The 18,367-nt window shown below is 40.8% G+C and overlaps 1 protein-coding gene across 1 annotated transcript in view; it reads right to left on the minus strand.

Annotated features, from left to right (window-relative positions):
• Positions 1–1,927: 1,927 nt before the first annotated feature.
• The window catches only part of LOC144769066 (uncharacterized), a 55,886-nt gene continuing 39,446 nt past the window's right edge, over positions 1,928–18,367 (minus strand). The window contains exons 3-4 of the mRNA XM_078653089.1: positions 7,251–7,300; positions 1,928–4,232 (exon numbers count right to left, since the gene is read on the minus strand). Of these exons, the coding sequence (XP_078509215.1) occupies positions 4,009–4,232; positions 7,251–7,300 (274 nt within the window). The 3' untranslated portion in view covers positions 1,928–4,008. The remainder of the gene's footprint in view (positions 4,233–7,250; positions 7,301–18,367) is intronic.

Raw genomic sequence — 18,367 nt, forward strand, 5'->3', positions numbered from 1 at the left:
CAGCCAATTTTGTTTTTCACTATTGCAATGCTACCTGCTCCTATAGGCCAGAATGGGAAGTTTGATTATAACAAGTTATAATCCTAACTGACCCAGGGAACTAGGTAGAAATTGGAGTTTTGTATGCCTGAACTCAGAATGATAAAATACACCTTTTCGTGAAGCTGGTTTTAACATTCTGTGTTTGAAAATGCCACTTTTAGAAAGAAGGTATTTTCTTGCCTAACCATCCAGCCTGCCTCTGCTAGGTTGTGTATTCCATGTCTGGTTTGTGAGTGACAGAGGCTGGGGTGGCTCCAGGAGAGAGGGTGAGTCAGCACTGGGCTGAATAGACCTATATGCATTGGGAGTGGTTGGAGGAGTAGCACCCGGGCCTGAATAGGGCTGTGCCTGCCTTCCACAATGCTGGCTCCACCTCCTGTGGTGCGTCTAATGACCCTGGCCCACACTGACAAAGGAAGAAGTTGTACACTGGCAGAGTGCACCCAGAACTGGTTTTGGCTGAACACAGGCACCCTCTGCATTCAGAGGACAAAGGATTTTGCAGCATAAATATTGGGGACCAGACCCCAGAACTTTATATCACTACTGGGAATCGGGGCCCACCTTTGCCAAGGAGAAGAACCAAGGAAGCTGAAGGAGGAGTGCTGTTGGGGTTGGCCTGCAGTGGTTACTTTACTGCCAAGGAAAGGAGAAAAGGAACTTTATGTATACTTTAACTATCTTGAGGACGATCTCCAAGGGCTTGAAGCTGAGCTTGCCTCCTGTTCTGAAGTCTCAGGGACACAAAGACTTCACCACCAGCTCCCCCTGAATTTCACACTGCCTCTGAGATAAGCTTGTCTGCTAATGCCAAGCTACCAAGGGGATGAGCAGGGGTTATATTAGAAGTGTAGCCCTGTACCCTGACTAGAGGAAGGGTCCCTATTTGGTCAAAGGTACCTACCTCTGCCAATTAGAGACCCCAATTTCTAACATTGGTGGTCAGGAGTGAGGATTTGGACTTGCATTTGTGGCTCATATACAGTGATTGGTGTACACTACTTGTGAGTGCAGACCATAACGCAACCACATACTTTTTGGTAGAATTTTCCTTGGAACTTCTTTTTGCTTTTTGAGAACCACCAACTGTTTTTCACCATGAGCAAAGCAGCATCCACTGCACCTGTTGACATTAATTTCGAAGAAGATAGGATTAACACTTACACTGCATCTTATCTCAAAGCTGCTTGCAGGAAATTTAAAGTCTCTATGAAAGGCCTCACCAAGAAGGAGGAATACCAGAAGGCGCTGAAAGCCTGGGTAGAATGTAGGAATGCCACTGAGCATCCTGAAGAGCCTAGGGAGGAGGCAGAGAATTTAGATGGGCAGCTAGAGGGGCCAGTGGGCCTGGATGAGAGGAAAGTGCCTTCCAGAGCAGGCAGCAGTGTTTCTTCAAAGGACCTGTCCCCAAGAGAGTTGGAGGACAGGGAGAGAGATAGAGTGCATAAAATGGAGCCGGTGTAAAGGAGCGATTTGTGCCAATAATCAGGCCATGCAAGCTCATTCCTCTTGGGACCAAAAGATACAACACTCCACTCCACAATACTTACCCCAAAAAAAGGACTAATAATAATACTATACCTTGCCGAAAGGGTTCATACACACTACAATCTCCCTAGAGACAGGCGTTGTGTGTGAGGCAATTTGCTGCTCCTCTCCGCTACAGAATACTCACCTAGGAAGAACTACATATACCCAATGCACAAATACACACAATGCCTTTCACAACAAGGCTGGGGGTGGAAGAATTAGAATTTCACTCCTTGCTGGGAGCCGGTTTCCCTCACGTATCAACAATTTCCCATTGGAAGGGAATTCACCCATCCTTCCGTAAGCACTTGGTAAAAAAGGGGCCCGACCTTCCTCCACAAGGAACACAAACAAATAATTATATACTCTGGGGTTTCTTTATTAGTATCATGAATACACGGTATGCCAAATTGTATTATAAGCAAATATCCATCCTCAAACTATCACCTAGGCAATTGCTAAATGCAATCAGTAAAACATATATAGAACACATATGAATATAAATGTATAGAACCTGAAAACATAAGAAGATAGTTAGATAAGAATAATAGAAATATAAGAATTAGTGGAACACCTCACCAACTGTCTGCTCATCCCGCTTCCACTTTGCCAGAGGGGAGCCCATTTCTCCGGCAGAATCAGGAGACAGAGTGACACCATTTGTTCCACCGTCACATCTCCACGTCTGCCCTGTGATGGACTTTCAACGAACAGAGTTCAGACACCTCCTTTAGTACTAGTGGGAACGTAAGACAAAGCCCCTGTGAGCCTCGCCCCCTCTTTCCCATCAGATTCCATACCACTCCGCACCAAGGCCACAGCTTCAGCTGGCCAGGCGTATGTTATGACTTCGGAGCAGAGTACATTCCTCTGACAAGAAACGGTTTCTACCAACATGCGAAGTGCAGAAAACAAGTGAAAAGCAAAACATGGCTTCTCACCTAGAAAGGTTCAGAAGATGGCGAAAGCCTAGAAAATGGAGTCGCTCAAGCTTAGGCCTCTATTCCTGCAAACAAGCAAAATTAGTATGCAAGACGGCATAAGAGTATGCCAAAGCCGTTAGGCAAGCACTGCCACGAAGCAAGATGAAGTTGGAAACAGAAAAGGCAGAATTAAGCCCTACTTTGTAGCGTATTCATACTATGCAGGCCTATACATCAGTATATTGGGTCAGAATATACTGAGATGGTGATGGGCAATGGTCATAATTGGGCCATTCAACCATATAAATGGCACATTCATTACATTCCACCCATGACCATTGTCCAACACCATCGAATCAAACAAAAACATTAAACAGTACGCAATCATTGCCAGAATAATAGGAGACATAAGTGAAAGATCTAGTTAAAGTACCAGGTCGAAACATACTTAAAAGATTAGGTACACATTGAATTCAACAACATATTGCAATTAGAAAGCAAACGACCAATAGTGCACCACCCAAAATGGAACGAAGTAAACCAAGATCAGGTAACCACCCAAAGAGCCAATCCCACCATCCCTGATCCAAATTTTGTCAGACTTCTGAAGATAATTCAGGTAAACCATTAATATGAGACTGGATAGATTTAGAGTGGTCAGAAAGATTAAAACAACATAAACCTTCAAAATCGGAGCATCCATGATTATGTTTTAAAAGTAAGTAATTAATGGCAGCTCTATTCTGCAAAATAGCTCGTTGTTCACCCTGTGCATCGAGTGAAAATTCAGATAAAGCAGTCGAAGTGTGGTTGATTGACTTAACCATGAGACAAGCTAATCTACTTATAGCTCTAGAATTGTAAATTGATAGTCCAGGGATGCCTACAATTGAGGCAGCTAAACTAATATATTCAGATTTAGAAATCAAATGCAAATTAGATTTGCAGTGTTCATCTAACTGAGAAGCCTCACGTACAGTCCGACTATGAATAGAAGGAGTTAAAGAAAACATCATCAAACTGAGTCTTGTTAAAGCACACGGTCCATCAGAAATGTTCGCTGGAATAAAGGACCGTAAAATATTTCCACATGAAAAGAGCGATACGGTTGGCAATAAGATATTTTTATAGTGACTAATAGCAAACACTATATTTTTGCAAAACACAGAATTATGAACACATGTTAAGTTTACGATTGTGGCACAAAGTCCGTACATGTTGAGAAAGTGCAGAAACATTTTCTAGTTTAATCTGTGCATATTTGCCAATTAACTGTGATCGCACGTAAAATTGTAACAAACATCACACTCAGTGATGTTGTAAGTGTTTATCTCAAAGGTCTGTAATTCATTAGATTTAGTAGTCCTTTGGCAAGATTTGCAAAAACCAATAAATTGATAGATGATGTCGTACATCATCAATGCCAGTATTTCTGTCGATATTGTTAACGTTGAAGATATTCATCAAAACAGCAACAGGAGTTGGAACAGTTTCTAAACAGGTTGATGCGATATCAAGAACACTCCTCATGTTCGTCATGCAAAAGTAGGAAGGGTTTTGCACCCTGTGTGCAAGATTCTCCCAAATGTTCAGTTTGTTGGTCAAAATCAAATTCATCCTGTGCTCGCGGTCGACCGTCTTGCCTTGGGATGCCTCCAGCCCACCTTGGCCCCATGCGCACCATGCCGAAAGGAGTCCTGCGACGACAAATCCTGCAGCAGCAATCCATACAATGACCTAAAGAAAGGAGTCAAAAACAGGTATTACTCATTCTTGAAGATAACATTTATCTGCTGGGACGCAGTCCCATTTTTACTCTCTAGGTTTCATGACCAATATTGTATTATCACTGACCGTGGCAATTACTTCAGCCGGTTCGGGGGGTTGATTGGGTGACTGAACCCACACTCTGGCTCCTGGATTTTTATCAGTGAGTCAAAACCTCCTTCTCCATGTACAGTCAGGAGGGTTGGGGCAGTTCCCTTACTCACCACACCTCCCAAAACTGGCATTATGACCAACTGGGCAACTCGGTCTCCGGGCTGGATTATTAAATCCAGATCACCACTGTTCAACAGAATAATGTTTATTTCACCTTGGTAATCAGAATCAATCACGCCACTCTGCACCTGGATGCCTTTCAGTGCTAGTCCAGAGCGTGGGGCGATCAACCCAAAGTGTCCTGCTGGTATTTGGACACCAATTCCAGTTTCAATAAGAACAATGTTTCCTGGTTTCAAGGTATGCTGCTTCAAAGTATGTAAATCCAGACCAGCAGCTTCAGGGGTCGCTCTATGTGGAGCCAAGGTTCCGGCAGATATTTCCCAATAGATTATCGTGGCAACTGCTGTGTGGGGCTAAAACATTCACAGAAGGAGTTAACGTTCCCATTAAGGGAGTTTCAGAGTTGTTCAAAGGACGATTATTCAGAATTTGTAAAGGATCAAATAAATTATCTTTCCAGTTTTCCAAAGAACCGTTCAACAGTTTTTTCAATTGATCTCAAAAGACCATTCATGCATTCAATTAAGCCTGCGCCTTGTGGGTATTAAGGAATATGAAAAATCCACCCGGTATTATGTTGTGCACAATATTCTTGTACCATCGTCCCTTTAAAATGTGAACCATTATCTGCCTGAATCTGTAAAGGAATTCCATAATATAAAATTAACATATCCAAAGTTTTACGTGTATTTATCTGAGTAGCATGTTTGTATGGTGATGCAATCAAATATCCAGAGTAGGTATCTGCAATAGGCAGTCTTCTAGGTTCTTCAGGACAGGTACCAGCAATTAATTCAGACTGCAGATGTTGTCCCTTCAAGTGGGTTAGACTGTCAGGCAGACACCAGCCATGGTGGCAAGCAAGCACCTGAGTTCTCTGCAAAGCAATTTATTCCTTGGTAACAAAGGACTTTGAAATGGGGCATAAAAGAGGGCTAGATGGTCCCACTTGTATACACAACTGGTAGAAACGAGATGTAGTTTACTCTGGCACACTCTCACATTCTGAGTATTTCCCTTACAAGCTAAATACACCAACATGGTTAACACGCACTTGAGATGTTAGCGCAAAGCCTGGACAGGGACATAGAAACAGAGCTTTACACGAGTGGGTCAGTAGGACGCCAATCCAATGATCCTGATGAAAAGATCTCATCAGACTATTGATCCTTACAACAGGGTGCATTGCCACCACCGCTCTATCTGTTAAACCCATGACAGTTCTCTGTCGTAAAAAACGGGCACACTTGGTGTGACCCTCCAGGTCACAGGACCGGTCCAAGACCTCTCATAGTCCCTTGTAGGTAGGTTGCTTTGTGTGACTATCTATGATTTGCTGAATATACAGAGAAGGTGACATACTAGGGTCAGTACGACAGCATCTCTGCATTCACTTTGCCAAATTAATATATTTTAATATATTGTTTATTTTAGAGGCACCTCATATCCATTAAAAAGACAGAAAAAAAGTTTTCAGATTTGGAAGACATCACAGAACTTTGCATTGGCCAACCAAACCAACTGTCTATCCTCTCCTTTCCCTAAGGCCATCAACATGGTTCCCAAAGAGAAAACTGCCCACATCAAGAGATTTGCTGAACAGATACCACCTGAACTCTTGTATCCGGATATGATAAATTGTTTGCGATCGCCATTGTGGTCAAATACCTTTGATGTGTCTTCGCAGTAAAGCAGGCGGTGCTCCTTCGGTCACCCTCCTAATTGCACTGTGCAATGAATTACTGACCCCTTTCTGTGAGTTGGAAATCCTTGAAAAGCATTATTTGTGGTCGTAAAATTCACACTCTTGAGATTATGCTACTTTTTATTTGACTGTGTACGAGGTTTAAGGTAAGCTCAATACATAATCATTTGTTATCACATGGACTCTTTCATGTGGCACTTCGCATGTTGAGCTACCAATTTAAACGGCATCTGTACAGCTGAACTGTGAATGGCATGTGGCTAAGGCTATAGGGGCCAGATGTATCAAGCCTTTTTGCACTCACAAACAGGCCGATTCGCAGAATCAGCCCGTTTGCGTACGGAAAAAGCACTTTTCCTATGAATGAAAGGCTTAGGAATTCACAATTTAGGTAATAATTATTTTTTGGGAAATGCAATTTGCGAATCCCTATTGCACATGTAGGAAGCCTTTCCTAAATGCGAACTGTGCATTTAGGAAGCGCTAATTACCATCAACTTCTAGTTGATGGAACCATGTGCGAATGTCGAAAAATGTAAAATAAATGCATTTTGTCAAAGTGCAATGTTGTGCACACATGCCCGTAAGGCATGTGTCCCCTTTAGATGTGCACTATTTACATTTTGGGGATGCTTCAGGGGGCCTTAGGCCACCGGGCACCCTTGGATTTTCATTCGCTAATTTGTAGTTACCAATTCGGTAATTGCAAATTAGAAAATGCAATACCATTCATTTCTATGGGCCTTTAGGCACATTCGAATGAATGAAGTCATACTACCTAATAGCGATTTGTTATTTACCGAATCGCTGTTAGGTAATAATAAGGAATCACTAAATAATATGTGATTCTAAAACAGCGACTCGGTATTTTAGAATCGCAAGATTCTAGGCACAAACATCTGCCCACTAAATTCTTACCCCATCATTGTAGTTTAAGCACAGCACACTGCTTATAATATTGTGATGTAGGGAAAACACTCTATGTACTAAGAAAATGCATTAAAAATAATGAAACTTTGATAATCCTATTTAAAACCTTCTCATACCAGGTGTTTCCAGAAGAGAAGTCTGTTCATTCCACCAGATGTGATAAGGTCTGAAACAAACAAGATGGAATATATTAAACCAGGAGACTTGTTTTTCATAATTCCCAGCCTCCCCTTGTGACAAATTGTTTTCTCAAGATCTTTCTCTTCTTTGTTTAACAGTATTTGGAATAACAATTCAAACTAAACACTTTAAGTAAGTATGTGATGGAAAAACAGGACTGTAACCCAACAATGCAATTAATTTTACACGTGGGGAAGGGACATCCCGTCTCAGAGTGCACTCACTGAAATATGATGTAGTGAGAATATTAATGACTGAAACACAGGAGACTTGTGCTGTGGAGTTAGGACTCCTACTTCACCACATTGCTTGATCATGGTCAAACCATGTGCTTTCCATGTTTTTGTCCATTTCATTGCCTAAATGTGATAGAGGCGGACAAGCCACAGAAGGCTTGAATTGTATGTGTGGCTCTGGCTCAGCATAAGGGTTTTTTATCCTTGAGCACAAAACAAGCCAAGCTTTTGTATGTTTTCTGCCTGCCACCTAGGGTCACACCCTAGGTGGCAGACAAGAATTAAAGTCAAAGAAATGTTTGATGTAAAATGGGAGAGAAATAGATACCCATTTAGTGGCTGATTAGCACAATGACGAACGAGAAAACTTGGGTTCATTACAAGGTACCCCACTTGACAAAATTATGTGATCCTCTGCCATTCTTCTATTTCACCTTGCCTTCTTTTCCTTTATTATAATATATGAGAGCATCTTGAAATATGAGATCAAGATGTGCGTTGAACAAAAACTTTTCTCGTCTTTGAGTTAATGTTCACTTGCACTCATTATTGGACCTACATGAATCAAGTTGTATTTGGGAACAAAAAGGTATTTAGGTGAATTATTGAATGAACTACATAAGAAACTGATGAACTACATCCACCTTCATCCACATCCACATCCACATTCTTGAATAGAACGCTGTTAGTTTTGAGAATACATGGGTGAACCCTCAAACGCTGTGGATCCATGGCCTGATTTAGCCATTGTGGGAGCAATTCCTGAATGTTGCAATTTCTGAGTATTTATTAGTGAACCCTCAAAGGTTAAAATTCGGACACTTTTAGATGCAGGTTTCTAACCTTTTGAATATTCCCCAGCATCAGAGAAGATCTGGAAAATCTTCAACAGTACCCCTGCTTGCCTGTAGGTGGTACCATCCAGTTATTTGCCAACGTTGTTCCACTCCTGAAGTGTCATTAAAGTAAGGAGTAGATGAGTGTCCCCCTAACTGTGTCCATGATGTTGTTCATCAAAACATTTGAATATAGCACTCTTTTTTTCTTAATCCATAACCAGTCCTATAAACCAGACTGAGGGCCGTATTACTATCTTGGCAGACAAGGTTACTCTGTCACAACCGTGACAGATATCCAGTCCGCCAAATTACAATTCCATAGGATATAATGGAATTGTATTTTGGTAAACGGGATATCCTTAACGTTTGTGACGGAGTAACCCATCTGCCAAGACCGTAATCAGGCCCTGAGTGAGTGTGAGAGGTAATGAGATGTGAGAAGGTAATGAGATGTGCCTGTGAGTAACCGTGCAATACACAGACTTTCTATCCTTAAGGGTCTTACATAGATCCATTGAATACACTGCAAAATGGAAAGACACTACATAATCTGCATTATTTTTTCTTTAAATCAAATAGGTACTTTATAGCAATCACTACAAAAACATGTTTTGTAAATTCTGGAAAAACATAGTTTTGGAAAACCATGGGAAACGCCACTGAAATCCATAATAAATACTGTAAACATGAGAGACAGGGCGGATTTGGTAATTGTTGGGCAAGGTGATTTGATTTAATTAGCTACCTCATTTGGAATGTTCTGTTTGTGAAATTTCTTAGTAATTTATTGTAAAACTCTACCATGCCAAGGAATGACCGTAGTTTATCTTTGTTGGTTCGAACGGCTAGGTTTATGCTAGAGTTCATCCAGGTCATCCTTTGGTTCAGTGCCTTTCCTGGAGATCTTGTGCCCCACATGAGTTATTTATTCACATGCAAATTTGCACTTGGCTGCTTTAACTGTGAGTCCAAAACGTTCATATTTCTCTAGTATTTTCACAGCCCTCCCATCGTGTTCTGTTTTGGTTGCCCCACGTACCAATACATCTTCCTCGTAATAGATACTCCTGTAATGTCTTTGAGCATTGATGACATTGCTCTCTGGAACACTGGATGCTGCAGATACCAGCCCAAAAGGCATATGTTTGAACCTGTTAGCGCCTATGGGTATGATTAAGGCAGTGAGGTCTTGTGACTCAGGGTGCAACCTTATTTGGTAATAGGCTGATGACAAGTTGAGGGTTGAAAAAATGTTTGCTCCCATTAAGGCTGTAAACATTTCATAAATCGTGGGTAGGGTAAATCTTTCAAACACTACTTCCTTGTTCAGTGCTCTTAAATGTACACACAATCTCACCTTGCTGTCAGCTTTTGTGCTCCCAGAATGGGAGTTAACCACTCTGTGGCTTCGACTGGCTCAATGACATTCTGTTCACATAATCTCTCCAATTCGGGTCTCACCTCATCATTTTATGTTCACTGGCAGTCTACAGACCTTGGATACAACAGGGGTTGCATTAGGTTTTAACTTACTTTTGTGGATGTATGATTTGAGGCATCTTAATTTTCTGCTAAATACTTCTGCACATGTGTACAAAACAGTTGTCCTTGATCGCTTGAACTTGGATTTGTAGTGAGGAATAAGGGTCAAGAACTACACCTAAGATTTTCTGGACTGGCCATCCTAAAATGTTGTCACCTTTCTCAGACAAGTACACTTTGCTTAGGGTTTTCTTTCCACAGTCCTGAATATTCCCCAAACAGTAGCCTTTCATGATGTGTTGGCCCCCACACCCACTAGGTTGTATGTCCATGTTATTGAACTGGGCTCTATCTTTGAACTTGTATCTGAGTACTGGTCAGGAATAATGGTTAGTCTGGAGCAAGAATCAAACATTGCATCTACAATATCCTTGGGACTACCGTCACCTGACTCATTCATTTGCAAGACTATTTCATTACACATTTCAGATACTTTGGGGCTTTTATACCTTTTCTCGTTGTTCTGGTACCTTCAACATTTAACAAAATGCCCCTTCCTGCCACAACCCTCAGACACAGCCTTCCATTCTGGGCACTCTCTCCAGTTAGCCAAATGGCCTGTTATACCACACCTGAAGCACTGCCCTTTGAAGCTCTGGTCATTTGTTTTATTTATTTCCTTCTTCCCTTTCACAACAGTTACCTCCCTCTTATTTTCAAGTGAACTGCTTTTGTTCTCAACTTTTGCTTTTACACTGGACAACCTATACTCTACTTGCTTTGAAACAATTAACACTCCATTAAAGGGGGGGTAGGTCATCCTTGAGTCGTAATTCTTCATGTATCCTAGCTATGTTACAATAGAACAACACACTCCCATCAGTCATGCCAACGGATGTTGATACTTTGCTTGAACCAGTAACGGCCCATGCACTGTGTGGTCCCCAGCGGCTTCCGATTCTGATGACGGCATTCATTGAGATCTCAAAGACACAAGTACTACTGCTGTAATTCATGAATTTATATCTTGTGTTCTGATTAACTTGGCCATATTATATTTGTCAATCTGTAACTTGGAAGATGTTTTTCTTTTATAAAACCGAATAAAGTTTGTTGATAATATTCACTAGGGGATTCATTTACAGGGTAGCATGGTATCCCTCACAATAACTCCAGGAGTCACAGTCCACACAATGTACATGCTTTGTTCCCCCTACTTCCAACCTTACATGTACCCCATGTCACCTGCCCAAACCTCTCCCTGCTAATGCCAATGTGGTCCTCCGTCATCCCACAGACCATATTTTTGGCCCCTTTGAAACTGACCCATACTATAAAAATGCTGCAGTTGTAAATACATATCAACTACCATTTGTTGTGTTTGAAACATTTTATTGAATAATAAAACCTAATAAACATAAGCTGATTATTAAAGCAAAACAAAACATCAGTTGTCATACACATAAGAGACAAAAGTAGTACTTAAAAATCAACACACTGTAACACAGCAAAGTTATGTAGAGCTCAATTCCTAATTTCGGGCAATCTTTAAAATTCAACAATAGAAACGTTCATAAAGAACAGGAAAGGAAACAACGAAGGTGGGATACAGTGATTTCATTAATGTAATGCTTCCTACATATAGAAAAACAAAGACTAATTAGTTTCCTTAAACAATAAAGTCCTCACATTAAAATACTAAGAGAAATATATTGAACATTGAACATTTCATATGTAATTAGAATTCAATTTGAATATTTTAACCTCCTCAGCATTATTTGACTCATGATTACAACCTGAATGCTTTCTGGAAAGGAACCGCCTCATGGGGTTCAAAATCACATCTTTTCCAACAATAGGATTCAAATGATAAACTTGAATTTCAATTCAATTTATTGATTTAGGCCATTTTGGAGATCAACAATTTGAAATATATACAAAATCCATACACTTTTGTAAAATTGTCTCCTAAACTTGAATTCCATCCACTTTTTGAATAAACACTTCCCATTACAGCAAGCATCACAAGACCACTTGTTGTTATCGTCCCAATTAGTGATAATGTTTCGGCTGGTAACAACAATAAATATGTTTAGAATTTTACTTCCAAAAGCAAAAACATGCCATTTCTGAATCATGGTGCACAATCAAATGTAGGAACAGAAGGGCATCTTTTGGTGTACCATTCATTAAGGTTTGACCAGGCTTGAAACGAGAATTCCTTATTTTTTGGACATTTAAATGTCATATTTTAAAAGAGTTCTAACAGACCCAGCACGAGCTCCGCGAAAAATAGAAGATGACTGAATTGTACTTAGAGAAAATGTGCTGATAAGAAATCTATTGATGTAAAATACAGTGGTCAGGCAATGCTTGTGGATCTAATCTATTCAGATTTTAACTCCATAGTTTGTTCAATAAATTGACTGAGCATAATACTTGAAGGTCCACTTCTCAGATCAGTTATATTACAGTTGCAATAACACTAATAGAGATCATTGATAAATAGATTTTAAAAGCTATGGGTGGAATTGATCCTTGGTCTAAATCTAGATTATTGTCTGCAATAGAAACTAGTACAAACAGATCAAATCTAAAAGCATTGAATATTTTTATTATAGTAGTTTAGAGTAAACCCAGAAGACACACATTGTTCCTGAAACTCAGAAAATTTATCGAAAGATTATGATTACATCCTACTTTATGTCCAGAGACTGCTTTAGCTGCTTTCCTGTTTAAGTGACAACATTTGCAAATATATTTAACAAAACATTAATGCTGGATGTCAGAAATTCTGTCTTTAAGTATTGTGTAAGAGTTATGTGTGATGGTTTTTATTTGATCTGAAGCAACACTAACCCTAAATAGGTACGTGCACCGATTATCTTTCAACTAACAATATTAGCAAACTTAATTTGGAGGGAATTGAGAAAAATTGCCTCACGTTTTATTGTTAAAAAAATCTACTGGTTCAGTAATTCACAGAGTTTTCAAATGCTAAACCCCTTTTTGAAATGTACTAAGCCCATTTAACAATTTCGAATTTGGAAGGGGAATGTTAATAGTTTCCCTTCTGAATATTGAATACATCATTAAGGTATGTATTGAGCTTTGAAACCATATGTGGACTGAAAAACAGTAACAGGAGGTAGTAACCCAAGGTGACATTTGTGAATCTGAAAGAAAAATGGGGTGCATTAAAAATGCCTTTATTTAAAAGCTATCACAGACAAAGTAGTGTGCTGACTCTACAAGCAACCACTTTTTACCTAATGGATTATTAGTACATGAACCTCAGTATTTCCTATATTGCTGAAATTTAGTCTCTAATATTTTTGTAATGTTGTGTAAATATTTATTCCTGTTAGTTCCCATTTCAATATTGTCATGAAATGTACCTATTATTTTTGTCAAACATATTGAAATATATTTATCAAAATTTTCAGGGCATTCTAAAAAGTGTTTTCACTCTATAACTTTAAGCTTCCTAAGAAAAATACTGATGCCAGTTCCTGGTTTCTCCTAGATCATTTAGCTTTCTCACTAAAACAAGCACAATATTGATTTGAGAGAGGTGGTTATTGTAGTCATACCCACTGGGGATAGTTTAGAAAAGACCAATTCCTTAATCTTTAGAAATAATACTTGGAAAAGTTTATGTTCAATAATTTCAGATAATTTACTGATAAAGATATCAGATAAAGATCCCCTAATTTCTTATACCTTGTGGTATCAAAAATATGCTAGAATTAACAGACTTCTCTTCTTGATAAATCCAGGTATGAGAAGTTATTAAATGTGATTATCAACTTTCTGTTATTTTAACACATTTTGTCAGTGCACAGAGTATTTTTCCTACATAGATCACAACATTTCATGCAATGGTCTGTGCTTGAACGTACAATGAAGGGGTAAAAATGCATTTCTACCACATTCAAAAAACCCTTGGGTCTCTGAGGATTACTGTTGCAAATGAAGGCCTAGCTAAGATGAAATATCCCTTTAAAAGGACGATTTCCCTCACCCACCATAGTTGGCATGCTTCCTTATTGGGAATCTCCTTGCACCGTGATACACTGAGAGGGAGGAGTTCAGGCATATTTTGTTATTGAGAAAGGTATACTAAATACCACAATAATGAGCTCAGGGTAGTGGGGGCAGCAGAGTGAAAGTTAAAACTTGCTAAAGGGTATGTGGTTTCCATTATTTGTAAGCCGTTGTGGCAGGATTAAAAACAGGACACTGTGGGAGAAATATATATGCACTGTTAGAGTCAATAAGAGGTCAACATGTTTCAGCCATTTAACCCTCCAAGGAGGTGTTTGTGGCATTCTTCAGGACTTAATCAAAAGTTCTGCCGCTCAATGAACTCAATCAATAACAAGCATTGTCATAGCCAATAGGTCTCGCCTTTGGGACATATAAGCGTTTAGCCATGCATATTCAGTAAAAATGTGAAATAATTACTATTAACAAAAAAAAGAAGACTATAAACTACCTAAGCTAGATGTGACTTTATAACTGGTTAATCAAACGTTTCTGGAGGTTTAGTATATATATACAACTCCTTTTTTCTATGGTGTGTCATAAAATTGATGCTATAAATTTTGGTAACAGTACACAATGTCAAACAATTCAATACTGCTTTTATATCAATTTACCTTTGAGAGCTTGAAGTGAAAGACAATTCTAAATGGCATTTGGTTATGAGTAGGCGCTAATGACTATTTTCGGCTGACAATGTAATGAGCTTTTTTTGTATAAGATGTGTTAAAAATATGGGTAGGGAAAATGGCTATTTTGGCCAAATGCTGCCCTTTCTATATGCATGCGAGCTTTAATTTGTAAACAGAATCACAATTTGTTATGTGGTACACTGTAATGTTAGATTAATCTGTTTTACCCTTCTGATAAGCAAGGGATGACGATGAACTGTTTTTTTCGTCCCTGGTTTTAAATGGGTTCAGGTTGGACCAGATGAGGTGTTGGTTGACTTTACCTCAGAAAATGGTTGTTTCGCGCATGCTGTTTTCATGCGACTTAAATCCCTTCAGTGGAAGAGGCGGCTGCATGCATGCATATATGGCCAGATCAGTACTTGGTTGTTTCGGTTCTCCAGTGGGGCTAGAATAGAAGCTGTTAAGGGCAGGGGCTTAGCTTCCCATTGGTGCAGCAGGTGCAGTGGCACCAGGTCCCAGATGCCCTAAAGGACCACTGAACCCTGATAATTGCTGTTTGTCACACTTCAAACAGAGGCCTGACGGGCCCACAGAACAATGATTATTGCTGTTTTCCACAGCCCAAATAAAGGGCAGAGGTCACATTTCCTTTCTTGCCTTGGGGCCCAGGGCACACTGGCTAGGCCACTGGTTAAGGATGCAGTGGGAAAGAGGTGGCGAGACAGTTGGATTATCTAAACAGCTCGACGATGACTTCATGCCTGGGTATTAAAGTATTCATTACAATTAAGGACTGAAGCAGGAATAGATATCATAATATAGGAAGGCCTATGTACAAATGCAGCTCAATTAGCAGCTGCCTTCAACTTCTCTCTTATCACCTATCCTAATTTACAGTTTTATATTAGATTCAGACATAAATCGTGATTTATGAATATGTTTATCTATCTTTAGGTTCAAATGACCCATCCTTTCCATATGCAAGTATCAGACAGGTCAGGAACGCCTAATGGCTTTAAACTTGATAAAGCCACATTAATCACTGGTCCTGAAATGCAAATGGCAGCATTAGGCACGCAGAGGTGTATTCTACTTAATCTCATTATGTTCAGGGTACGGGAGAGTGTTTAGGGCATAAAGCACTTTGACAAAACATTTCTGCAACCTTAGAAATTCAATCTTCCTTGTCCTGTGGAAAAGTAAATTTTGCCATGTTCTGTGTCCCTACGCCTCATCCATCATATGTTATGTGTGCATGACCAATATGCATATGTTATTCCCCATTTCTGATTAAAGACGCAATTACAGTTGTGTCCACCTCTAGTATGCTATTTTCCAGTCCTCGTGAATACTACGAATATCAGGCCTATGTAAGTAATGTTGCCACGTTTCTCAGTGTGCACGTTATTCAATTATAAAGTCCCCGTTTCCAGGCCTCAAAAGGGCCCGGACCACAGATTCAGCTCCTGTCTCCTGAAAGCCTCGCTGAGGAGCGATACAGCCCCCACCTGTATCCTCGACCCTTCACTTACTTCCTGCCTTGCAGTGCCCGGTGCACCCCGGCTCTGCCTCTGAGTCTGCCAAAAGTATGTTATAGTTCCTGCTATCAGTTCAGTCCTCCTCTTCTGCATTCCTAAGCTACTGAACTGCATCAATAGTTTCCGTCATTTGTCTAGCCTTCTCGTCTCCACGTTAGAGAAAATACTGTATTTAATGGTCATTTAATATTCTTCACGCACTACATGTAGAATAATGCATGGTCCAGTCTTAGAGTCAAGTTAGCTTTTCCCCTCATGACTTCTAGTTTATATCAACATGTTCCCTAAACAGTAGATACCAGATAGGGTTTAGGTACATGTCGCTCCGACCCTCCAGACTCTAGTCTCTGCTCCTAGCACAGAGTTCGTAGCCCCCAGCTTCTCCTAGTAACACGTCATTGCTAGTTTTCGCGCACCATTAGGTTAGAGGCCCCGGCTCCTTAGGTAGCCCCCTCCAAAGTTCCCGCCCATTCATGACATATTCTGTTACGTTTTCCATCACATGTCTAAGTAAACTCCCAGTTACACCTCTTTTTACTGTTATCTCTCGCGACTGCTACGCGTCACGCCTTCTACTCCACCTACTGTTACGCCCACTGCAATGTAATGCTATGTGTTTGCGCTATGTATATAAGTCAATGTTTTGTTATTGAATGTTAGCGCGCTCATCCCAGACCTAGCCCCAGCAGCTGCTGGGCCTCTTTTCCCCTGCTGGGCCCCAGTTGTCCTGCTGGGCCCTGTCATTCTGTTCCTATGCAGGTTGTCCTGATCCTGTCTTTATGCTGTAATAAACCTGCAGAAACTCCTACTACCTCGAATCTTGACTCTTATTTATTGAGCTATCTGTTATGCTATAAGTCTAGTCAAAAATAGGGTATTATTTATTTATTTACCACATAATGGCGCCCGAACAGGGACTTGCCCTTTCCCCACGCGTCGGTGAAGCCACGCCGACCCCCTGACCCTCTGCAGTCGTGACGGAACCATACTGGCCAAGTGCAGATATTTCTGCTTCAAGTATCCCTCAGGCCCACGGAGGAGACGGAGGAGGCGGTCCAGCATCCGAACGAGACGGTGGAGGAACGCGGCGAGTCCCGACCAGAGCCCAAGCCGAGAGTCCAAGGTCCGAGGTATCCGGAGGCCCACCCGTAACTGAAGTCCGAAGTCCGAAGTCCGTCGTAGTCCAGTCCCGTTCGAGGCCTTCCGTTCCGTGCTGCCCGGTGAGTACCATTGCTGGGGTAGTGTCTAGACAGGGTCAGTCTAAATTGACTCCTGGTCCGTGGGTTGGTGGTACCCAAGCCCACAAACGAAGTGTTCACCTAGGTGGATACGGGTCTTGATGCGTTCCTTTATGGGACCGGTATGTTCCGTACTGTTACAGCAGTGCATCCAGTAACTCTAGCCTGTTCCGTTCTCGAGAATTCTGTTCTGTTTCTGTTTTCAGTATTTTCAGGTAGTATTCTGTTCGAACTGTTATGTTATGATATTGTTTAATGTATTTCCAATGTCGTGGTATGCCTGAATTGTTTTCCCAATTGTTATTGTTTTTCGTGTATTGTATTGTGTTCCGATTCAAGTTTAGAATGCCGCTCTTTTCCAAGTTACGTCAGTTAAAAACTAGAAAGGGTCTGCTGGAAGCAGCAGTTCCTGTTCCGCCTAGGGACAGTCCAGGTCACTTTATGTATCAGAAACATGGCATAAGCGCCATATTGTATCTAGATTTATGGGTAGAGTATACCAAACAGTTAGAAGAAAAGTATAGATGGCCCGTATCGGGTACATGGGATGCCGAATGTATCATGCGAGTAGAAGAAGCATTATGGAAAAAGAAAGCCAGACAGTCACAGAAAGATGCCATCGAGTTATGGCGTAAGGAAGCGCATAGAAGAACGGAAAAGGAAGTCAGAAAGTCAGAGTTAAGTAGAGAATCCCAAGAACGAGCCCAAGAAAGAGAATTAATCGAGATAGGTGAACAAGTCAAAGTCGAACAGTCAGACAGACAGAGGCATGCCCTTATTAAGGGTATGTACCCTCTCCTTGCCGAAGGCTTGCCAAAAGCGACCCCAGAGGCACCCAGTAATTTCCCGCCACCATTAGTTCCGACCAAGCTACGTCACCAACCGACCGCAGCTGATATTTTTATTTCGTCCTATTTGGACGACACAGTTCCAGAATATGCAAATCCAGTTCGCGCTCCACCTGTCCCTGTAAATCAGGCATTTCCCGTTCCTCCAGACACCGGAGTACCTGTTACGGTACCCCCGGGTCAGCCTGCCATA

This window comes from Lissotriton helveticus, chromosome 1_1, assembly GCF_964261635.1.
Source record: "Lissotriton helveticus chromosome 1_1, aLisHel1.1, whole genome shotgun sequence".
Taxonomy (NCBI): Eukaryota; Metazoa; Chordata; class Amphibia; order Caudata; family Salamandridae; genus Lissotriton; species Lissotriton helveticus.